Source organism: Triplophysa dalaica, chromosome 13 (genome assembly GCF_015846415.1).
Source record: "Triplophysa dalaica isolate WHDGS20190420 chromosome 13, ASM1584641v1, whole genome shotgun sequence".
Lineage (NCBI taxonomy): Eukaryota > Metazoa > Chordata > Actinopteri > Cypriniformes > Nemacheilidae > Triplophysa > Triplophysa dalaica.
The window spans coordinates 7,252,969-7,277,815 of record NC_079554.1 but is presented as its reverse complement, the minus strand read 5'-3'; the positions used below and the strand labels follow the sequence as shown (position 1 = coordinate 7,277,815).

At 38.5% G+C, this 24,847-nt stretch overlaps 1 protein-coding gene across 1 annotated transcript; it reads right to left on the bottom strand.

Annotated features, from left to right (window-relative positions):
* Positions 1-450: 450 nt before the first annotated feature.
* oma1 (OMA1 zinc metallopeptidase) lies at positions 451-17,003 on the bottom strand. The gene is made up of 8 exons (XM_056765226.1): positions 15,994-17,003; positions 15,268-15,496; positions 14,919-15,092; positions 14,487-14,594; positions 11,780-11,908; positions 10,810-10,884; positions 9,347-9,496; positions 451-1,337 (listed from the first exon to the last, which is right to left on the bottom strand). Exons 1-8 carry the CDS (start codon positions 16,365-16,367, stop codon positions 1,134-1,136), a joined length of 1,443 nt encoding a protein of 480 aa, XP_056621204.1. The 5' UTR covers positions 16,368-17,003; the 3' UTR covers positions 451-1,133.
* Positions 17,004-24,847: the final 7,844 nt, after the last annotated feature.

The window sequence follows — 24,847 nt, the reverse complement described above, 5'->3', positions numbered from 1 at the left end:
CAGTTTTCAGATATTTTTCCATTTCCATTTATGCATTTGGCAGACGCTTTCAAGTGACTTGGATTGCATTGTATAATACATTTGTTCCCCTGGGATCGAACACATGACCTTGGCATTGCTAGTGCCATGCTCTAACCAATGAGCCACAGAAAAGCTTAGTCAAAAAATACTGCTCAAAAATTATTAACCTTTCTTAAACAACAATTTGGCAGTGAACTGGGCTGTTAATGCCATTTCATGTTAATATTAAAATACAAAATCCACATATTCCTGATTAGTCTGGTGCTTCCTGCCAAACTGATATAACCTCCATACCAAATATATGACATTATGTCATTAAACAAATAACAGTCCCTTTAATTTACTTTAGAAGTGTTTATGTGCTAAACAGCTGCGGTTTAGAACAACTGGAATTCCCTCTCAATACAAAAATGCAGGAGACATAAAACCTATAGAAATGGTTGTTTATTCAGTGTGTAATTTCTGTCACATTTGATTTATATTCACATACTTGCATAGAAATAAAAAATAAAAAATGATCTCAACCCTTTTCAAGAACTGTAATGCAGGCTCATTTGGGTCCTGCTGTCTTTTTTAATATATCCTTTAAATAATGTAGAGAGCTCAAAGCAGTTCCAAACACAACGGCACAGCTACTGTATGCAGCAGTTACATCACGTTCCAGAGCCTATAGAGGATATTAAAGTAGAGGCGGATCTTTGATGAATAATGTACACCGCAATGCACACAACTTCACAGGGGTCTTATGCTAATAACACAATTAAAACTAATCAAAAGCCCATTTGGAACAGTTCCATTATTAACACTGTGGATGTTTAAAACAGGGGCATGAACTCAAACTTCTCACGCAACTGACATACGTTCGCCCACTCGTTTCATCTCGTTGACTTACATCACGGCAGCAAACTCATGGGTATCCAAGTGACAACAAATGTAACGGATCAAAAAACCCATCTGACGACACGCTCAGGCCTTGTTCAAAGCTACTGGACTAGAAAGAGAAGGCGCTAAAAAGGATAGCTTGAATTTGTGCATGTCGGTCATATTTTATCAAGTCTCATTTACTAAGCAGAGTTCTGTGGCAGAGCGGATGTAGACAGCAGCCCCCCCACTTAAGCTCCCTGTGCTGGGACAGGAGCTGTTTGAGGGAGGGGAAACACCACTCCAGCTTTCTCTTTCCCAATCTTTTCTTCTTTTTCCATTAATTCTTGTTTCTTAGCGTCTTCCAAAATCAGTTGAACGTTCTGGGAGAAAGTGACACGGGGGTCCGTTGATGGTAGGGCAGGACAGTCACAGCGTGCACGGAGTTCCAGAGCCTATAACAACAAGAGAAGTGTGCTTATTAGACAAGATAATTGTAAGCCTTTACTTTTTACATCAAAAGGCTTCCATCTCACCCTCTACCAGGCTTATGAGGCTTAAGAGGGAGGGAGGAATTGGTGGATTGATGGATGGGTGGAGTACGGGTGAATAGATTGACAACAAAATGCCTACATTACATTAGTTATTCAAGAAGACCAAAAGGCCATCTACATAATTCAGACGTTTTACAAGACTGATTTGACAAAAACGGGACCTCCACTGGTCTCTACGAACTCTAAACTAACCTCTGACCTCCATTAGGGGTGATGGAGTAAAAACCATCATAACATAAGATCAATAATTCATCCAGACACGAACTCAAAGACCAGGACCAGCCAAACGCCACTTAAAGAGTACAGCGTCTATTGAGAGATGTATGGCTTGAAGTGTTAGAATTCACTGTTGTTCGGTTACCAACATTCTTTTAAAAAGGGTAATTTAATCTGGATAAATGCATTTCACGATAGCTTAATGTATCTTGTAGCCTATATTAGATTCCCACTGATTTTTGTTTATTAATATTTACGTATTAATATGTAACATTATTATTTCCCATGTGTCTTTTCATCTTACAGCACATTATTTCTAAAGGACAACTTAGAAGTGTTTCTCTCTTTAAAACACATTTCAGTTTGGTTGAAAAGAGTATTAGATTAGAAAGTAATGCAAATATTAAATATCAAAATTTTGTGGTAGAAGGCAACTTTAACATAGAAATGTATATACTGTAAGTCGTCTTCTGCTTGGACCCTATCAACAGAAAGCTTTTCTAGTTCCATTATTATTCAGAACCATATTCAGATCATATCGGAATTGACTGCTTAATACACACCAGAAATTCAACTCAGAAAAAGGGAAGGCAGCAACACTGCTATGTTTGAGAATCAGGACATTAAGGAAACTCTTACATCTAAACGACACTTGATATAAAAGAATGATGGACCAAAGCTTATTGGGAACAATTACCCAACAGGGACACATCAGTTGCATACTTAGGGCCAATCTGAAACAGAATAACCTTTTAAATGCACATTGATTCTACAGATGAAGCATCACGGAATTGGAACATCACAGATCTATTGGAACCAGCTGGCCAATTGAACCATCTGCGAAAAGCATATACTGCACTGTATAAAAATGTCATGCATGACTTATGGCAACACGTATGGAGCGTGTTCAAGATAAATGGCTGACTAGTAAATCTATGTGACAAAGTCAGCTTTTTTGTCGAGTTCGAAATAATGTCATAATTATTTGCTAAATAGAATACAAAGAAAAAAAGTGATGTCCATCTGTGCAATTGACATCTTCAATTGTACAGATGGACAATTTTTTTGGAATATAGTATAAACTGAAGCTTGGAGAACAATGGAGGCTTGGCAAAATAGACACAAGCATGTGGGACATTAATAAATAACTTCAAAATATTACTACAAGAGAGTATCAACAAATAAGATAAAAACAAATTGCGTCACTGTATACTTGTTTTCCTGTTAGTTTGTCTGTGCATTATTGTTGATTGGATTGGATTAAAACATATATCTCCTAATATGCTGTGATTTGCCTTGCTGCTAAATAATATTGTCCGAAAAATACCTTAAAATTGTTTTGAATAAATGAGGCATTTATATAGCGCTTTATTGTGTATTGCTGTACAATAATATGAGGGGGATCTCTTCTCAACAACCACCAGTATGCAGCATCCATTTGGATGATGCAATGGCAGCCACAGTACAACAGCGCTAGTGCCCTCACCACACACCAGCTATAGATGGAAAGAAGAGAGAGAGATAGAGCCAATTTCAAAGGGTGGGGGTTATTCGGAGGCATGATTGGCAAGGTCCAGTGGAGGAAATCTGGCTAGGACACCAGGGTTCCACCCAACTCTTGACGAGAAGTGCCATGTCAGGACCTCGGTTTAACGTCTCATCCGAAGAACAGCGTTTTTAACAGTATAGTGTCCCCATCACTATACTGGGGCATTAGGACCCATACAGACCACAGGGTGAGCACCCCCTGCTGGCCTCACTAACACCTCTTCCAGCTGCAAGCTTGTTTCCCCAGGAGGTCTCCAATCCAACAGTGACCAGACTCAGGCCTTCCAGTGTTCAGTGGGCAACCAGTCTTGGGCTACAGTGTGATTTGCCTCCAGTGGATGATGTCACGGCAGCCACTGTCTGCCATACATCACACATTTTTATGGTTTAATTCAAACTGAGGGGGCATATTGCAGAAATAAAATAAAATGGACATAACTTTTGGCTGTTGCTATGAAGAAACAGGTTTGTCTTAACGATCTCTGCTGAGTAGTGGCGTTGTGGAGAGTAGATGTTTTTAAATTTAAGCTTTACATTGATACCAAACTTGAGGGGGCTATTCGCAAAGAGCGGCAGCCGGGAGTGAAGGCATGTTTCCGGAGATTTTTGTTCGCGATTTTGCTGCATCTACTCACAAAAATTTAGTTTTGATATTTTTACAGTTAAGGAAATTAACTAAATATCTTCATGGAACATGATCTTTACTTAAAGCAACACTATGGACCTTTTGTTCACAGGTTCACACCGTGGTTGATAAGCTTAATTGTATGTTTTCAGCGTTGTAAATAATGTGGCTAAGTAAGCTTCCCTGTGCGAAGCGCAATACACATTAATTAGTTCATCAAGCTGATGGAACCAGCAAATGCAGAAAAACGTTGTTTGGAAACCATGTGGGACTCTTCCACAGGCAGGGAATGGGCGGGGCTGTGTGTAGCTACCGACCTGAAATTACAAAATGTGCTTGTAGCCGCTTTGAAGCCGCTTCACGTGCTGCGGCAGTAGAATTTGTCCGGTTAAGAGTTGTTCTACCACTGAAATTATTTTAGAGACATTGTTTTAAGGTCGAAAGACAATAAAGTGTGGCTTTAATATGCTAATAATTTTGGCATAACAGAAAAATCAATCATTTTGAACAATGTAATGTATCGTTGGGTATTGCTTATATGCGCAAGCTATTTGTGTGGTCCAGTGTAACAACTTTTTAAATTTTTGCTAAACAATTGCTTCAGAACATATGGGATAAATAGTAAGACCAGCCTCTTGCTATATTATTCTCATATATTAATTAAAATATTGAGGTTTTGGTAATTCTCTATCTAAGTATATAGGAGATGTACTATAACCTACACAGAAAACAGTTGCATAGGAGTGTTACCAAGATGGCTACAGAGTGAAACGACTTAAAGGGACTCTGCGGCATAATCAGGGGTCTACAGAATAGCCTTTATAAACGCATTTACCTCAGATTTATGTAATAAGCAGCAGGAGACAGAAGGGTGTGTGCATACTTCAGTACAGTAATTTTGCATCAGCGAGCATGAGCAGACTCCTTTGGCTTAGGTTAAGGAGGGTGAAAATAGAGAAGGATGGAGGCAGTTTTAAAGTAACTTCCCAAAGGAGCAATACTCGTTCCTCAATAGCACCAGAACAGAACAAGACAAGCATTACAGTTGATGGACAATTAGCGCCTTGACCATCTGTTCATTCTTTGTTTTGACTGCAAGAGTAAGCAAGCAAGACTCAAGGTTAAAGGGATATTTCATCCAAAAATGAAAATTTGCCATCATTAACTTACCTTCATGGTGTTAGAAAACGGTATAACCTTCGTCCAAAGAAAAAGACCAATGATAAAGTTCAGCCATAGCTGCTCTCTGTCATACAATGAAAGTGGATGGTGACTGCAGCTTTAAAGAAATATAAATTTAACACAATAATCATGATAAAAACAGTCCATATGACTGATGGGATATATTCCAAGTCTTCCACAGCCATATGATAGCTTTGTATGAGGAACAGACCTAAATGTAATTCTGACATCCGTGGTTACCATTCACTTTAATTGTACACACAAGAGCAGCTAATAATTGCTGATTTCATATTCAACAGAAGAAAGAAAAGTCATACGGTTATTAAAGACATGAAGGTGAGTAAATGGTTATTTCGTTTCTTGCGGGACACTTTCTTCAGTAAGGTCCCTGCATGCTACTAACATCCATACTCATTCACGTAAATCTTTACGTCATTGTTCTACGCTGCTTCCAGCACTTTGCGTCGTATATTATTGAGACTCCATTTTGTGTAGGCACTGGTGTGTGACAGGAGAACATGCTTGTGTGTAAGGCCCCCACACTGTTATAGTCTATACTCTCTCGCCAGCTTTACTTTGTATAACAAACATTAATACAAATCCAGTATACAGCACCTAGGGACCCACATGTGCTTCTACAACATTTACCTCTCTTTCTGCTATACAGTAGATTCTGCTGTTCATCTATATACTTGACTACATCCAAACATACAATCTTTTCAGAAATATTAACGTTTAGCATGACGCTAGGCTAATACACACAAAGAAAACATAACACATTCCCTATTAAAACTTTAAACTGTACCAAAATTGAACTAATGTAGTTCATAGGGTACACCAGATGTACCCAGTGCTCCATTGACTAGCTCAAGCTACATTTTGCCTCTTTTTTCATCCCACGGTGTAAAAACAAAACAGACCTGTAGTAGAGTAGGCGGGGCGAGGCCGTGGTTCGAGTCCGGTGAGTAATTGTGAATGAGCGCCAGCTGGGCGCACACCGGGCTGGAATCACGAAGGAGATAGGGAGCATATAAAAGGAACGAGCGACCGGACCGTCGAAGAGAGAGGACCGGGCCCGAACTTATGTTAAGTTTATATTTATGTTCTTGTGTTTGTATTTATGTTTTGTTCCCCGGCGATCGTCCGTGAGGGGCCGCCGGCTTTTATTATTTCTGTTATTTAATGTTTGCCGGTTCCCGCCTCCTTCCTTCCATGTCTGAATCTTATTACATTGGTGCCGAAACCCGGGAGGAAGGAGAGACATGCTGTCGGAGATTCGGGGGAGTTGCTGCCGTCCGCCAGAGGCCGGAGCCTGCGTCCGTCCCCCGAGGGGGAGGAGCAGGGGGCGGAAGTGCCGAGTGCGGCCACCGCCTGCCAGAGGCCGGAGCCTGCGTCCGTCCGCCCAAGGGGGAGGAGCAGGGGACGGGGAACCCGCCCCGACTCCCAGATAAAGGAGGAGCCACCGCCGGCCGCCAGGGGGCGGACGGTCGAGCCGTCCACCGAAGCCTCAGGGCCACCGCAAGGCTCCGCGAAAGAGTACTCCGGCTGGTTGAGAAACGAGCGGCAGCATGTCAGGGAACCGGACTATAATTTTTTTCCCTCTCTCTTTCCGGTCGCTCCGAGGGCTCCCGTCTCCGTTGTCTCGTCTCGTCTCGTCGCTACATAGTGCCCCCCGGCCTCTGAGGGGTTATGCGGTTATTTAGAAGAGTAGGCGGGGCGAGGCCGTGGTTCGAGTCCGGTGAGTAATTGTGAATGAGCGCCAGCTGGGCGCACACCGGGCTCGAATCACGTAGGAGATAGGGAGCATATAAAAGGAACGAGCGACCAGACCGCCGAAGAGAGAGGACCGGGCCCGGACACATGTTAAGTTTATGGTCTTGTGTTTTGTATTTATGTTTTGTTCGCCGGCGGTCGTCCGTGAGGGGCAGACGGCTGTTATTATTTGTATTAAATCTTTGTTTAAATGTTTGCCGGTTCCCTACTCCTTCCTTCCATATCTTGAGACTTATTACAAGACCATATTGCGTGTTTTTACTGGAACTTATTACAATTCTTAAAAATATGTTATTTTGCGTTCTGAAGAAGAAAGAAAGTCATATGGGTTTGACATGAAGGTGAGTAAATGATGACAGATGTAAACCACCCCTTTAAGGTCCAGTAACACTAGACTTAATTCAGTCCCCACTGACTAGCATTCAACCCTGTGCAACAATCTTTTGCACTGTAGTTTTCAAAGAACTAATGAATTTACCGTTGCCGTTCAAAATTCAACACAAGAGCTCATTTCACTCATTACACTCTGACAAACCACTGCCGTTTATTTCGTACACATCAAATGCGCAATACACTATACACGCCACAGATCACGCCATACATTATTTAGTCTCAATCACTTATGACGAATCTCTCGTGTGGTGTCTTGTGATTGGTTAACTTTACTATATGCCAGGTACAGTTCATAAACGTTCCTGTTTTTTAAAGGTCCTCCAGGCTTTTCAAAACCCTGGCCCTGCTTGCAGAAGAGCATTTATCATTTCCACAGCAAACGTGGTGTAAGGCGTGTGTACAGACGGCTGGGTTCGCTCCAGACCAGAGGGGTCTCCAGACGTCTCGTTAGCTCTGGTGTTGCCTGGATATCAGACACGGCTGCGAGCCTTGCTGTGTGCATTTCTGATGGGCACTCTGTTTAAATGAAGACTACATTGCACCCAAGACATATTCTCCTATTTAAATACACGATTCACTATTTTTTTTAACAAAGACCTTGTGGGTTAGTGGTACTGGAGACAATGGTGATATCAGATAACTAACTAACAGCCATACATACATAGTGTATAAAAATCCATAAAGAGTAAATGTGTCTTCTGCATTGTTATATGGACAGTTCATACTAAATTTTTATACTTTCAGCAATTACTCAACCTCGGTTCAAGCCCACATGACTTGCTTTCTCCTGCAAGACACAGAATATATTTTGAAGAATGTTGGTAACCGAACAACAAAGAACCCCAATGACTCATTATATGGACATTTCTAAAAATATCTTATTTTGTGTTCTGCGGAATAAAGAGTCATTTACATGTTTTGAATGACATGAGGGTGAGTAAATGATGACAGAATTTTTACATTTAGGTGAACTATCCTTTTAAAAAAGTGGGATCCAAAAGTAGACTGTAAGACCACACTGAAAATCTAGTTTCAACCTGGAATAAATAAGCTTTAGAATTCTGAAAAGTCTAATACAAAAAATGAAATGACTTAAAATGAAATTTTCAGATTCTGCTGTTTAAGATGCACTGCGTATAGGTCACTAATCAAATGTAAGCAAACCCCTTTATACAAAAGGTCAGATTTTATGTCTTCCACTGAAGCGCATAAGATGCTCATTGGAACATTTTTGGATCATGCTGGGATAAGACGGATCATCAGGTTTTACGCAAAATTGCAAAGTTTTTGCCATCTGGAGTGCATGCTGTCATTAAAGCAAAAAGGGAAGAATCCAAACCAAACATTACCCCAAGAAAATTTATATAAAATCCACAATGAATCTTTCCACTTCATTTTTATGTTAAGATATTCTTTTTAATAACAAATAGCAGTAAGTTAGATAAGCTTTGTTGGGGTCAGTTCATATTTTTAGTAGTAGTCGTAGTTTTGTTAGAATTTTTATCATAATTTCTCAAAACAAATGTGCAGATGGGTGCTGAAGGTATCTTTCAGTAATGTTTTATGTCCAATATTGGCCTTTTTCCATTTTAAATAGAGGCGGCAGGACATTTTGGGAATATTATGGACACAAAATTGACTCAAATCCAGTTTCAAACTTTTTAACGTTACATTTTAAAGACCCACTTAAGTGCATTGAAGTGTACTAAAGTCCATTGAAGTGTACCAATGCATTAAACAAAGTGTACTTTGTTTAATGCACTGGTGTAATGAAACCGGAGGTTAAAGTAGGACTTCTAAAATAGCCAATAATGTTTTGTTTACCTATACAGCCTGGAATTTAATGAGAAGTTGACTCCAGAACAATGTCATAAAATCTGATCCCAATACAATCCGTCTAGGTGAAAGCGCAATATCCTTATATAGTCTAAATGTGAATTGTGTCAATGTTTTGGAGCACAAAAGTTTACATTGTGCATTTTCCTTAAAGCTAACTAATTTATATTTAAAAGCCAAAAAAAATTATGACTTTAAATATCCAAAGAACTTGATCTGAACTTGGATTTGTTGTTAACATAAGTGTAATGGTGATGTAAACCATAATAGTTAAATGTGTGTGTGAAATGGTTATATACCTGCAGTAATGATGTGTTTTTCTGTGTGTGTGTTTTACCTCAGGGATGAGGCGGTTCAGCTCCCTGACACGGTTTAGGTGGGAAGGGTGTGTGGACAGCCATTCTGGGATGTTGGGCTCTCCTTTCAACTGTTCAGCGATCTCCATCTGCTGCCAGAACACTGGGCCTGCCCTCACGTCAGCACACGCCTAACACACAGACAAATCTCAATAAATACGCCTACAGAAACGATTTTCTCATATGTTTATGCCTCGCCATCATCAAAGGAATCAAACAGGGCGGTGACACATGCTGCCCCCCAGGGTGCTTTGAGCACTGGACATCGTCATTAACTGGAACTGGAGCAGACTCACTCACAGAGACAGGCATGACTCATGACAAGTCTAGCTAGGCTCGCACCGTTACCCAGCAACGTGCCAGTGTCCCTAACCGGGCAGGCTGTGGCAAACAAACGGATCTGGGCCCATTTACGAGCAGCGGGCATTGTGTTATTACTACTAATAAGAGATGGAGGGGAATCGATTATGTTTCTCTATAATGGTGCCAAGTATGGGACCAGGAAACATGCTGACAGGATGAGTACCACACCGTGAATCTGACGACTGCCACATACAGACTTTTTCAGTAAACTGTTTGTAAAACCACAATGCCATCTAGAGGTCATGTTTGATACAGCAAGTATATGACTAATAGAAAGAGGGTCCTCCACCACTACAGGTTTGTCTAATCTTTCACTATATTTCACTGGCCTGTATACTTTAATTATATCAGCTTTTGCTATTTTTATAAAGAGAATGTTTTTATTTGATGTGACTTAAAGGGATACCTCACCCATAAATGAAAATTCTATCACCATTTACTCACCTTTGAGTTGTTCCAAATCTGTATGAATTCAAATACAATTTTTTTTTAGAAGAATTATTAAAACCAGACAGATTTGCCCCCCATTGATTCCCCATAGAAGGAAAAATTACTAGTCAAATTTGGGTGAGGTGTCCCTTTGAAGGTGAAGAGTCAATGATTTCACACCTTACGGCAAAATAAATTCTGCTGAAGGTTTTTAGCAAATCATTTTGTAATATGGTTAAAAAAATACATTCACTTAAACAGTTTTATAAATATTTATATTCTATGCCAGAATTTTCCAGGATTCCTGCCATTATGTACATTTAAACTTTAAACTTGGAAATCAGTTCTCAGGAAAAAAAATACATAAAAATATAGCTGCCTAATCATAGTTTTTTTAAAGCACAAACTTCACCCATAAAATACAATCATTGCAATGAGAGTTCCCTACTCAACTTTGTTGGTCACATAGAATCTTTCTAAAACACAAATGGCCCAGATCTCATGAAGTATTTCACAAATCTTCACTCAGGTTGCACCACCAACATTTCCTCTCCATATGTGTTTCTCATGTCAAACATTTATTATAAGAACATCTAACTCTGGAATCTCAAATGATCTGATCAACAAGTGCATTTTATAATTTCTCTGGTACCTTGGCAGCCAGCTGCAGGCCAACCTGATCTGCCTCTGCCTCCAGCTTTCGACTGAACGGCCGATCAAATGTGAACTACAGCACATACAGAGAAAATGAGAGAGAAAATACTTCAGTTAAATAGGCCATTTTAACAATTCACACAGCAGTTATATTGGGTAAACAGAGGAAAATGGACAAAACTGAAAAAAACAGTGAACCATATTTGGAGAGCAAAATGACTCTGAGATAAAAAAGCCAAAACCATTAAAATGTAATTTATTTTGAATGTAATGGGGAAAGAAGAGAAGCCAGGAAAGAAACGGATGAAAATACCCACATGAAAGCGGAACAAAAGACTACAAAGTATCTATGAAGGACAAAACTATAAAAACAAAAGTGCATTAAAACTGAAAGCGGGCCTTTGTTTCACGCCACACAGCCATTCAGAAAATGCTAATTCAATATCCATTTAGAAGACAAATAAATGGAGCTGAAGTGAATGTTAAGTAAGCTCAAATTGAAGTCATGAGAAAACCAAATAATATAGGATCTCCTCTGAGATACCGTTATTGTTTTACAATGGTGGCGAGAGAGCACTTCATACGGTTTCTTTGAGCTTTAGTGGAGGAATAAAACTTGTTCAAAGGGTCCTTAAGGGGATTTTACAATCAATTTTAAAGGACTGTTTGCCTCGCTAATGGAGAAAACATGACCTAATCTCATATTATAAATATATAAACATCCTATAGTTTACTCTGAACAAACAAAACCTTATTCTTAAATAATATAAAAAATGTACATGATGTGTATGAATAAAATATTTTTTTAAAGATACACTAAAAATAAAAATGCCTGGAAAAAAACTGAACCAGGTGTTGACTAAGTAACGTGCTATAATGCAATGCTTGGAGGCCGTTGTTAAGTGAAATTAACCTGCACTGTATTGATGGAAGAGCAATAAAAGTGTGAATGAGAAGTCAAAGGTCACCTGGACTAGTTTACTTTGAATCCAATGGCCAAGCACAGCCAAACTGTCACGAGGACAGATCGCCCAGATCGCAGTTAACAAGATGAGAGACAACAACTCCACCACGTGAGACAAACTGGCCTGCTCTGCCTGAAAGAGAGAGAGAGAGAGAGAGAGAGAGAGAGAGAAAGAAAAATACTCAAGTAATCGTCAGAAATTCATTAAACTTTTACTTGGCTTTGTTAATTTTATCAGTTATCTACTATGCTAATTTGATTGCATTTTGGTGTAGTTAGGAGACTTCACAAACCAGATTTTGACAGAATGCTTAATTAGGAACAACACAGGAAAGCAAACAAAAAACAAATTTAACAAAGAGAGACAATATAAATCACAATCCATTAAAATTACAACGCACATTTGTTCTGATGAGGGCAAAGAATATGCCAAAACACATGCTCATAATCAGACAGGGAGATGCCTGCAGTGCAGATGACTCCAGTTGTGAATTTTATAGTCATACACACAGAGTTCTGTTAAAGTGCTTTCTGAGAACAATCTGAGATTTGCATTGAGTGATACTGCCTTGTGTTTTGTAAGCATGACAGAAAATCAATGATGCAACTATTTAACAGATACATACACAATTTATTTTAAATGTGTGTTCAACCCAGGTAATACTGCACTATAAAAAACTCATAAAATGTTCTCCCTACAAAGATAAATAAGTAACTTGAACATAGAATTTTTAGTTAAAGGAGTCAAATTATTGTATAATATATACTACACAAAATTTGCCTAAACATGTTTCTTACAAAGATTATTTATTTGAATCGACTTAGATTGTCAAGTTTAAGGCCAAAATGTTTGCCCAACTTACGAAACAGTGTATTCTTAACAAACAATATTGCAAGAGTTTGAAAGCTCCCAGGATGCATTGCATCATGTTCAATTCTGTGTTTATTATTTGTTATTCTTTAGCCAACAAAAAATATTTCTGTCTGTTGCTCATTAGGTAAATTTCACTGTGTTGTGACAACTGACTTAAACATAATTTTTTAAGTTGGGTGGACTTCAGTCTCTGTTTGTTGAGTTAACTCAAAAACGTGCTCGTGATAGGTTACCTTATATTTTTAAGTTGACTGAACAATTTTTTTACAGTGTTTCTCATAAAGGACTATTGTGTTGTTTTAAGCAGCATCTAGTGGTGAGGTTGCAAATTGCAACTAACGGCTCACTCCTCCCCCCGTTCCTTTCAAAGCACTACGGAGGCTGAGAGATTACTAAAACGTAATCACGTTTTCAATTCTTTCCCGAATGAGATAATGTTTTTATGCGTTCTTAAGGGCAGTTTGTCTGTTTAGGACTACTGTAGAAACAACATGGTGAATTCCATGCAATAGCTCATTCTAAGGCAATAAAAACATAACACTTCATTATTTAAGGTCTTTAGAGTATACACCTCTGAACATATAGTAGCGTATATTATATTGCATTTCTATCGAACGATCCTCCAAAATTACACACTGGACCTTTAAACTGTATTTTATATTTGTAAAGTATAAAACAATGCGTTTTTTGCATTTAAACTAATGGTTCAGGAAAAAAACAAGGATCAGATGTTTAATTGAATGTGCATTTAGTATGCAATTTTTTGGCAAGATTCTGATCTGTTCTTCACACAAAAATATATAGCTTCAAATGCCATACAATTTGCATGCACACCGACTTTCACTGTTTATCATGTGAAAAAGAACAGATATGGTATTTTGGGGTTTGATTTTAAACAATTTGTTTTAAAAATTGAGGTTTTAGTCATTTTACATCCTTAAAATATTCCTTAAAGGGATAGCTCACCCAAAAGTGAGATTTCTGTCAATATTTGCATACCCTTTCATGAGATAGTTCACCCAAAAATGAAAATTCTGTCATCTTTCACTCACCCTCAGATTGTTTCAAACCTTTATAAATGTATTTGTTCTGCAAAACACAAAGGAAGATATTTGGAAGAATGTCAGTAACCAAACCGATCTGATCCCCATTGACTCCCATAGTATTTCTTTTCCATTCTATGGCAGTAAATGGGGGATGACATCTGTTTGGTTACTGGCATACTTCCAAATATTTTCTACATTAAGCAGAACCAAGACATGAATACAGGTTTGGAACAACGTGAGTAAATTATGACAGAAATTTCATTTGAGGGAACTATCCCTTCTTCAATATATTCTTTAAGTGATCAAAATGGGAGCTGTTCAACTGTATACCTATTGAAGTACCTACACTAATGCCCAGAGGCGTTTCCAAGATGACTGTAAGTGATGTGCTGGAGTGTTAATCTCTTTATTTCTCTGTTCTAACCAGACCCAGAAAACTACATGCTGATGCAACAGCTCTGAAATTAACCCAACCCTTTAAACTGAACCCTTTACAGCGCTTAGAGCCTCGGAGACAGGAGACCCACTTCTCTTAATTTAAAAAGAGATGAAAGTGAACATGACACACGCAAAAGCGAGATAAAGCTATAGAACTTGAATCTACTACGGTGTTTTACGTAAAAAAGAAAGAAAAAGGCAAAGCTTAAAACAATTAGAAATGCCAAAAGTGCTCAAAGGGGCTGTATACCAGATCATGTAATGCTTTAATACATCTATTTCGCATTCGTAAAAGCAGAAAATTTCTAATTTTGTGTCTGTGCACAGTCTGACAGTTTGGGGGCGGGACTTACTGCATGACCAATTAAAGCGTGAGACATCTCATGCCCCAGTATGAAGGATAGCTGATGTATGTCTGCAACAGCTTCCAACATTCCTGTAAAGATAAACACATCTCCATTCTGAAACCACACACACACACACATGCACATTAATCATTCCAGCTGAAAGATCAGAAAAGAGTTATCCTATTATATCATAGATGTGTTTCAAGTCTTACTTTAATTTTCACCTGTTTATCCAGAACAATCTTTCTTTATGTGATTTTGTTTTAAACTTTCACACTTTTCTGATGAATACATCAACACACAACTTTCTGGGTTTACATGTATCTATGTAATAAGAAAATGAAGGAGCTGAAATGATGAAATATACCTTACATTCTATTAAAGACTGAACAGAGCTGATTTGATTATAAAAATCTCTGATGCTCAGCTTTGACTCACAGGTAAAACAAATGCGTTGACAGTTGGTCCTTCCACCAGATGGACATTCCAGGAAACAGAGGAAATCTCAGCAATGTCCTGGTTTCTCTGGGTCAGATGCTGAACTAACAGCTCCACCGCCTGATGCCTAGGGTCTGAGGTAGGAACCAGAGACTCCTTAAACTCCTCCATATACTGGGAGTAAAAAAAGAGCAAGTAAAACAGTGCAGGAAATGTCATTTTCACAGTATCTGATAAAATAGTGAAATTCAACTTAATAGACATCAAACGAGCTCCCAATGTTAAGATGTTAACATCAAAAGTAGGCAACAATTTATCCAGAGCAATGATTTTAGCAGTGAAGTCATACCGCATCGGCAGTGTATTTTCCTAGTTCGATGAAGTTCTCCCTGCTGAACACCAGCATTCTGGTCCTGCCTGTAACTGGAGATTCATCCAGGTGTGTGAGAAAGAAGAGTGATACGAGGAACATAAATCCTGCCCCAGCTCCTGCCAAATGCCAGCGTCGACGCCAAGTCCATTCACGAAACAATTGCTTTTTATTGGGTGGCAAAGCCCGCCACCATTTTCTGATGCTCCTGGAGATGGAGAGATAGATTAGGATAGGATCCCTCATGATTTTAGAAATAGAGATCTGCGTTTTATCCGACTGAACATGTTACCCAAAATACAAGTTTAAAAATAGCTTCAGTCAAATTTATCAAATGCTAAACCCACTGTAGGCAGTTTCATAGCAGCTAGCAATAGAAAGTTATCTTTGAAACCATAGAAGGTGTAAATTATTTCAGAACATTACAGTGTAATAATGAATTTAAAACCCCATACTGTATTTTCTCTTGTTTATTGTAAAAAGTATGTATATATGAGGAATTGAAAAGGAGTATAACCAAAAACAGACCTTTCTTTTGACGATAGGCACCATAAATACTGAGAAGCAGGAACGAAATTGATAATTCTATTACTGATATTTTTATTTGATCACAAATTACAATAAAGACATGTTACACTCACAAGCTATGTAGACCCAATGGTAAGGAAAATATTTATATAACCGAGTCATGTATGTTTTTACTACCTCCCCAGTATGATAGCCAAGACCTTCTGTATGGGTTTCAGCACCAGCCATATGAAGGGAGCAGGTATGGCTCTGAGACTCCCGGAGGTATGAATCTGATGTCTGGGTTGAATTATCACCGTAAATCGTTGAGCTGGAGGTTTGAATGCAGTCACACAGATGTTGAGTCTTCGTGATGTTGATGTCAGACACAGGGATGTAGGAGAAAAAGACCCCTTTACAGAGGAAAAGAAGTGTGTCCTTGTGGGATTATATGTATACGAGTGAACATTTCTCTGGTTCCTCCATCTAATCCCTGAAGTAAATAATCGGAATCGATTTAAAGTTGTTAAAGTGGACACGTTCAGTTTGGTCAGACGAAGCACAAGATCCATAACTAATTTAATAACCAATTTACATAACACCTAACTTTACTGAACTCTCTGTATAGTCCTAAATCATCTCGCTAATGTTTTTCAATGTTGTTCATTGTGAATTCAATAGTTTTACAGACGTAGGAAGTCCTTGTTTCCCTTTGACATACAGCAACTGTAATGACTGAGTGGTAATAAACAAATTAGCGAGATCGTCAGAACTATCCGTGTGGCTAGTCGTTCACGCTAACAGATCCGTTTTCATTATTTATTCCAATATACAGAGTTTATTTGTCACTTTAGAGAACGATGTCCTCGAAACTCTCCTTAGACCGCCGCACTTTGCTGCTTACGTTACATTCAAAACACTCCCCTTGCAAATAGCACTTGACCATCGGTTCCGCCTGTCAGTCTGGGGCGATTGCCTTTTCGCCTTTTGCGCACGCAAGTTCGTTATTAAAATGTGTGAGTACGCGGCCGGCGCGCGCAAATAGGGAGCGATGCGGTCGCGACGGGTCGCACATCCGGTGTATGGAAAGCCGTTCAATGTGGAAAGCCATTTAGGTCATATTTCGGCACTAACCAAACCCCTGGCGCTCAGATAGTTTTGCCTCAGACGTCTGATCCATAAGGTTCACTTTTCTGGAAACACTTCAGCACCTTCGAAGTTGTCATCTGATTGGTTGAATTTCACAGGATTTCCGGGAGACGTGCGTGTCGCGTTCTTTAACGGTCTGCCTCGAAACAACACAAAGCCGTCTGATCCAAGAAGTAAGCTGTCGTGTTTACAACAGTTGCTATACAAAAATTCATCGAGATCGACCAAAATGTTCATTCTTAAAAGTATGTGAGGTTAACGGAATAAACATGTAATCATTTTGTTGCTGTTAACTTTTGACATGTTCGCGAATGTACACCGGTCTGTTACTGCGGGGACATTTCCACGCCTCTAAACATGACACGGCACAAAACAAAACGTGATTGGTTCCTTTATCTGTCAGTCATGTGCCCACTTGGGTGGGCCTTGGCCAAAGAAATCGGCGATAAGTTCCAGACCCTCAGTACCACCGTAATTTTCGCCGCATATACTGCAAAACGCCATACTTTCTGGCGTCTTTGGCTGCGAACGAAGGTACGAAGCAGTAGCAAACTTTGACATTTGAACCATGGCCCTCTGCACAACCACACTGACCACAATCCATGTGGTGCCTCCCTGTCTGATCATAAAACCAACACAGAATAACGTACACAACACCAGTTTAAAAAGCGACACCTCATGAGAGCACTCTCAGCAAAGAAAACCGGTGACTACACTAGCAGACATTAAACAGACATTCACCAGCGAATAAAGTACGATTATAATGAATCTTAATATTAAACTGGTAACGTTACATTAATCTAAACATATGGAACTGACCGTAGAAAATTTATCTGATAAAATGTTATTCTGCATAACAGCAAATATACACTATATGTTAAATTTAAGACTGACCACAGTCAAAATCACTCGTCTCAAATAAATCTAAGGAACATATACAAATTTTCGAATTAGCAACCAGAATGAATTGAGACACGGCGGCCTTATAAATCATATGTGGGTGGGACAGGACCGTTCGTTCATTCTCTCTTCTTGCGTTTGGCTTTGCTTTTTGTTTGGGTATTGTCCGTGCCACCTCTACTAGGGGCAGAACTATCTCTAAAGGATGAACTAGAAGAAGACTTCACCTTTGACCCCTAGGTTTGTGCCAGTCTGCAGCCTCATCTTTCCAGATAAAGATCCTTTGCATAAAACTGGTTCTCTCGGATCACTTCCAGACAAGATCAACTGGAGCCTCAACAAACTGCATCAGGACACTTTCTTTATTTCGATAGGCAAGACATGCAAGTATCAAACTTATTTTTATTAATGGATGCATAGAGCATCCTTAATCCTCTTAACAAAGATGCTTTACAAGAAGAAACTGATCTTTTGTTCAGGCTATTGATCTTCTGAATATCAAATACTGCTATAAATCCATGCTCTGCTTCAACTTCAACCTTCTTCCGATGCTAAACTGTATTTGTGTATGTTAGATTTGTATGTGTCTAGTCTAGGTAATAAAGTCCTTTTTTTATTTCACGTCTAACGTTGTTTGTAGTTCATGCTTATAATCCCGGAGTCCCTAAACATGCAAATTATTGCTACCTTCTCGTAATGCTGATTTCCCCAAATCATGAATTTAGATCCAGACAAGTATAATTGATCATAATCAATTGAATTCATCACAGTTTGGGCTGATATTAGTTTCCCTTACAAAGGGTGGTGGAGAATATATTGCTTAAAATTGTAATCAAAGCTCATGATAATTCTTACAAATTTTGGTGAAGAATAGTGTTTAAATAATACTGCTCCTCATTGAATCCCCTACATTTGGTTAAGAATTTAGTTATAGGAACAATAAACAATTAATACATGTTAAAATTGACAGCTTAGAAAAATTATATTACATTAAAAATGTGTTAAAAAATTATAATAAATAAAATATGTGGTAAAACAGGGAATTGAGCAGGAATTGAAAACAACAGCTAGGAATCGATTCTTGGAATCGATACTTTCGATCCCAAAAGAAAAATGGAATAGGAATCGACTTCAAAAAAATTAGAATCAAAGAGCCCTAATTCGGTTCAGAAAGAAGGAATATCACCTAAAACTTTGAGTTTATCTGAATGTCACTTTAAACTTCACACCTTCTCTCATTCATCATCTTATTCAATTCTTTTATCAAACAACGTGTTCTGTTTTCTATCATTCAGAACTAGTTGGCCAGATGAAGATCTCACCTTTAGTCAAGCCGTCTTTGTACCAGATCTTCTCATTTATCCAGAGCTTGTCATGAAATGTGGGAGAGTCCCTGTACACCAAGACAAACAACAGCACCACGAGTACAGCATTTACAGTCATTTCATCGAATTCGGGGCAGAAGTAGGCTTCTGTGCCTGAAGAAAACAGATTAGCAAAGAATGTGATGTCTCAAAAGTGAGAATAGACACTATCTGAAAATATAATTGTAGTAAATATGTAAATAGCTGTTCATAAAGGAAAGTGATAAAAAACGTCTGTTTAGGGTGTTTTTTAGAGAAGATCACCAATTACGAAGTCAATCAAATTGACCTCCAGTATGTACGGGTTTATGAGGAGGTTTTGCAGTATTATGTCCCTGTGGATAACCCCCCGATGGCAGCAGATTTCAGCAGCTTCGGTCGCTTGCAACAAGATATGATGGGCCATGTTCTCTGTGACCATCTCTCCTTCACTTTCCCAGAAACTCAACAAGTTTGCGCAGGGAGAGGGGCACTCCAGGACCATGATATGGTGGTCCGATTGATCCTGCCAGTCCAGAAACTGGACAATTAAAGGAACATTTTCTCCCTTACAGCCAAGCATGTGAATACCAACCTCAAGTGGGAGGGGCTCTGGATGACCCAGCTAGAAGAAAGACAGATTTAATCATGAACAGATTAAGGTGGTTTAACAAACAAGGATTTAGCTCAATCTCAAACAAATTTAAGTTTGCACTTTAAAATCTATGAAGATGTTTCCAATTGAATAATAACACAAGGTACTTACAATGTTCATGTGATCCTCCATGATTTACTCTGTCTTCTTAACAACTTTTACTGCCACCTTATCAACAAAACAAAAAATGGATATGTGTAAGCATACAGCCTTAACAGAACAGAACTATAATACATATACAACATTAAAGAGGACATAGGATACATTAAGGTTTGAAAAGAATAGGATGAGATATCAAAAAGTGGAGGACAAGACAGGATAAAAAAGAGAGTAAACATCAAATCATTAAGCCATCCTACAGACGGGTCCCTTCATAGAGGACTCCAAAATCGCCTTCACCCAGATATCTGCCGATCTCATTCTGGTGGCCATTCATTTTCTGTTAAAAGATAAATGCAACAGACACGAATCACCTTAACACTAGCGATACATATCCCAAACTGTTTTATTTCACATGTGGCTCCTGATCATCCTCTCCATCATCATTAAAGGTTCTGTGTGTAAATTTCAGAGGCCACTATTGGCGATGTAGGAAATTGCATCCTACAGCTCCACTTCTCTTGATTATCATGCTCATCTATTAGCTAAAGCTATCAAACAAACAGTTCAATTATGTTGCGGAAATAAGACAAACTTACCGGTCCAGCAGAAAGCTGGCAACTTCGGCGTCGCAAACCCTTTTCCTGCTTCAGTGTCCTCCATTTGCAAAGCCACGCCGATGTTTATTCGGGTTTTCTGCCGTTTTTTGTCTGAACTTCGCCTTGCTGCAGCGTATTTTCTCTTTTTTGACGACACAGATTATGTGTGGTCCGCCATCAGCACTAATTTCACTTCTTACTGCAACAAAGAACCGTTTCTATTTGTAATAAAAAAAAACACCACAAGGAAATTTTGTTATTGCTCTTCCTCTTCTTCTGCTAATCCTTCTATGTAGTGGCTTTGCAAGCTGCCTCCAAAACACAGCCGAAGAAGAAGAACATAGTCCGTGCATCCTTCGTTTTACGAAACGCGCTCAGTGGCTGTGCAATTTGATAAATTACATAAATCGGCTTATTGTAAGGTAATATAAACATTTCGGTTCATTTTGTAAGGCATTTCTTCACCACTCACAACATAGTTTTGTATTATATATTACATTTTGGTAAATAAATCCTTCAAAATGCTACTCACTGTACCTTTAAATTCAGACCCAGAATCTTCTGGATCATAATGACATTATTGCATTAAGTGGATGGGAGTTTGAAGGCTGTCGGTAGGGATGACTGACCGGGCCAATGGGGGCAGTGCCCTTCGAGGCTTTGAGATTGCACCATCCAGTTTGGTACAAAAAACCCAACAACAATGAAAACCAATGTTAATCTATGTTTAATATAGATAGTCTAATATCCTCTGTGGATACCCTGTAAAAAAAATGGAATGATCAACAAATCATGGAAAAATATGTTTTTGTGCTATTGTTAACTTAAATAAAATTTAACTTATTCATTAAATTAACACATTGGAAATGCATTTTCTAAATCTTTTGCTTGATGATTTGATGTTTACAGACATATACAGTTGTGTTCAAAATGATTCAACCCCCACTGAAATTGATTGTTTTGGTCGGTTTGACATTGATTATGATCATTCAGTCATCCTGCTTACAATTAAATCAAAGAGGCACGTGTAGGTCAGACAAATATAACATAACATTTATAATGAAATAACCACAAATGTCTTTTCTGAGCTCACATCATTATCAGTTTTATTCAACCCCCAAGTGACATTCAATCTTAGTACTTAGTACAACATCCTTTTACAGTTATAACAGCTTTTAAACGTGAAGCATAGCTTGACACAAGTGTCTTGCAGCGATCTATGGGTATCTTCGCCCATTCATCATGGGCAAAAGCCTCCAGTTCAGTCACACTCTTAGGCTTGCGCACTGCAACTGCTTTCTTTAAGTCCCACCAGGTTCTCAATAGGATTTAAGTCTGGTGACTGCGATGGCCACTTCAAAATGTTCCAGCCTTTAATCTGCAACCATGCTCTAGTGGACTTGGAGGTATGCTTGGGATCATTGTCCTGTTGAAAGGTCCAACGTCTTCCAAGCCTCAGGTTTGTAACGGACTGCATCACATTGTCATCCAATATCTCCTGGTACTGAAGAGAATTCATGGTACCTTGCACACGCTGAAGCTTCCCAGTACCTGCAGAAGCAAAACAGCCCCAAAGCATGATTGACCCCCGCCATGCTTCACAGTAGGCAAGGTGTTCTTTTCTTCATAGGCCTTGTTCTTCCTCCTCCAAACATAGCGTTGATCCATGGGCCCAAACAGTTCTAATGTTGTTTCATCAGTCCACAGAACACTATCCCAAAACTTCTGTGGTTTGTCCACATGACTTTTGGCATACTGCAGTCGACTCTTCTTATTCTGTGGGGACAGCAAGGGGTGCGCCTGGGAGTTCTGGCATGGAGGCCTTCATTACGCAGGGTGCGCCGTATTGTCTGAGCAGAAACTTCAGTACCCACATCTGACAAATCTTTTCTCAGTTCCTCAGCAGTCACACAGGGACTTTTCTCCACTCTACGCTTCAGGTAGTGCACAGCAGTCGAAGTCAGCATCTTCTTTCTGCCACGACCAGGTAGCGTTTCAACAGTGCCCTTTGCCTTGAATTTGCAAATGATGCTTCCTATGGTGTCTCTTGGTATGTTTAACATCTTTGCAATCTTCTTATAGCCATTGCCCTTCCTGTGAAGAGTAATCACCTGTTCTCTTGTCTTCCTGGACCATTCTCTTGACCTCACCATGTTTGTAACCACACCAGTAAATGTCTAGAAGGAGCTGAGTATCACAGTCATTTTAAAGCTGCCTAATTGGTGCTTATTAGGCTTTATTGCTGCTCCCTGATATCCACAGGTGTTTTCAATACCTGATTGAAAACACTTCATTGAACCTCTGTTCTTCAGAGTGGTAGTCTTTAAGGGGTTGAATAATTATGTCAATGAAGAATTCACAAAAGAAACATTTACTACTGTATTACAAAACTAATTGATGTCATTTTAGTTGCATATGTCTCTTTAAGAAGTCCTTGTAGGATTTCATTCTGAATACAATTACAAATGTACACTAAATTCCCTAAAACCATTTACAGCATTGGGGGTTGAATAATTTTGAACACAACTGTATAACAAGTATAATTTATAGTGAGATTTTTTTTTTAAATTTATTTATGTGATAAATATGTGTAAATTTGACAGTTAATTAAAGTTGTGTGCCTTAATTTGGTCCATTGTTGAATTTTCGCCGTGTAGCTAATATTAGACTTCTATTAACCCTGTACAGATTATTTTTAGCGTAGCGCAAGCATTTGACGCAGAGAGAGAATGGTTTTAATATTCATTATCATCTTAACTTTCACTTTCTATAACTGTTAATGCACAGCTAAGGGAAAGAACTGAAAAATTGTGGGAGGGGGCACTTGGAGGTAACTGGCCCCGGGGCACTTTGATGTCATAATCCATCCATGGCTGTCGACAGGATATTTGTCCTGAAATGAACAATATAACTGGTGTATTGAGTGAATATATGATATTAACATACATTATTGACTTTCCAACTTCTAGATTTTAGAATAAATCAACAGCAAAACACAAATGCAAAAAATGTGTCAAGTGTGTAAACATCTCAGTACTTGAAACCCTTTGTGGTAAAGTTTCTAAGGTTTTTATCAAATCGCAGCATGATATTATTCTGCCCGAAATAAACTGCCAATAACATCTGAAGTAACAATTCATTTACATACATACACACTAAAAATTCACAACATGCAGCTGATACAAAGGATTCCTGACACTGATTGGAGATAATTGTAACACTTTCAAATTTCATCATTCAGTAAAACATTTTACATTTTATAGTGATTATAAATTATGTGGGAAAAATCTGTGTGTTTATATATATATATATATATGTATATTTGCAAAATAAAATGTATCAGGCATGTGATCAGGCAAGGACAAAAAAGATGGAAGACCGCACGCACCCTTGCCCAATCCCCTTAAAAATAGTGTTTATTGCTATTAATTAAATGTTACATGATTAAAAACAGAAAACTAAGTAACACAAAAACAAACTATTATAACTTTTGGAAATATCAGTTCAAATGTTTATTAGTTTAAGAGTCACCTAAACAATAGGTTGATGATTTGTGCCAATATCTTATGCTAATGTCAATTAAGATGGCATTTACAAATGGTCCTTGGGTACTTTATACTTGACCTACTTTAAGGAATTATTGTAATCAGTAATAATTCCTGAAACAATAATTGAACACAAAAAGTAAAGAATATTGTGGCCTCGAGACTTCCATAAACAGCCACTAGATGGCGCATCTACGTCATTCATACAGCGTTTTTTCCTAATTAATCTGCAGGTTTTGCAAACGGTGCAGGTTTCGGTTTTAGTTCATTTAAATGTATGCTTTCGGAAGAGACTTCAACGCGTTTATATTACAGTGACTAGATCGGTCATTTGTATAATAGCCATTTGTATATTCTCAAGCCATCAAATCACGGAATAGACTTTTTTAGGTTCTGTAAATAGATAATGTTTTAATGTTAAATCATATCATATAGACGTCTCAACTTCCAGACTCGGGATGTTCTGTATACGTTACAAAACGCTGTTCAGTTACCCACTTATTTAAAAATGACAACACAAACATTTTTTGAGTACCAAAACAGCCGTGTTAGGCTTCGATTAGTCTGTTTGGACTCTCTGGAAACATAAAGATAACTCCCAAAATGATGTTCTTCTGAATGAAGCGGTCAACATGGTATATTTGTTATCGACTCGGTTACTTCAGTAAGCTCCAAGTTTTCTAATAAATAGTTATCAAACAAGAAAGAACTATCATGTATTTAAAAATTTCACAATGAAGAGATTGCATGTTGAAACTTAAA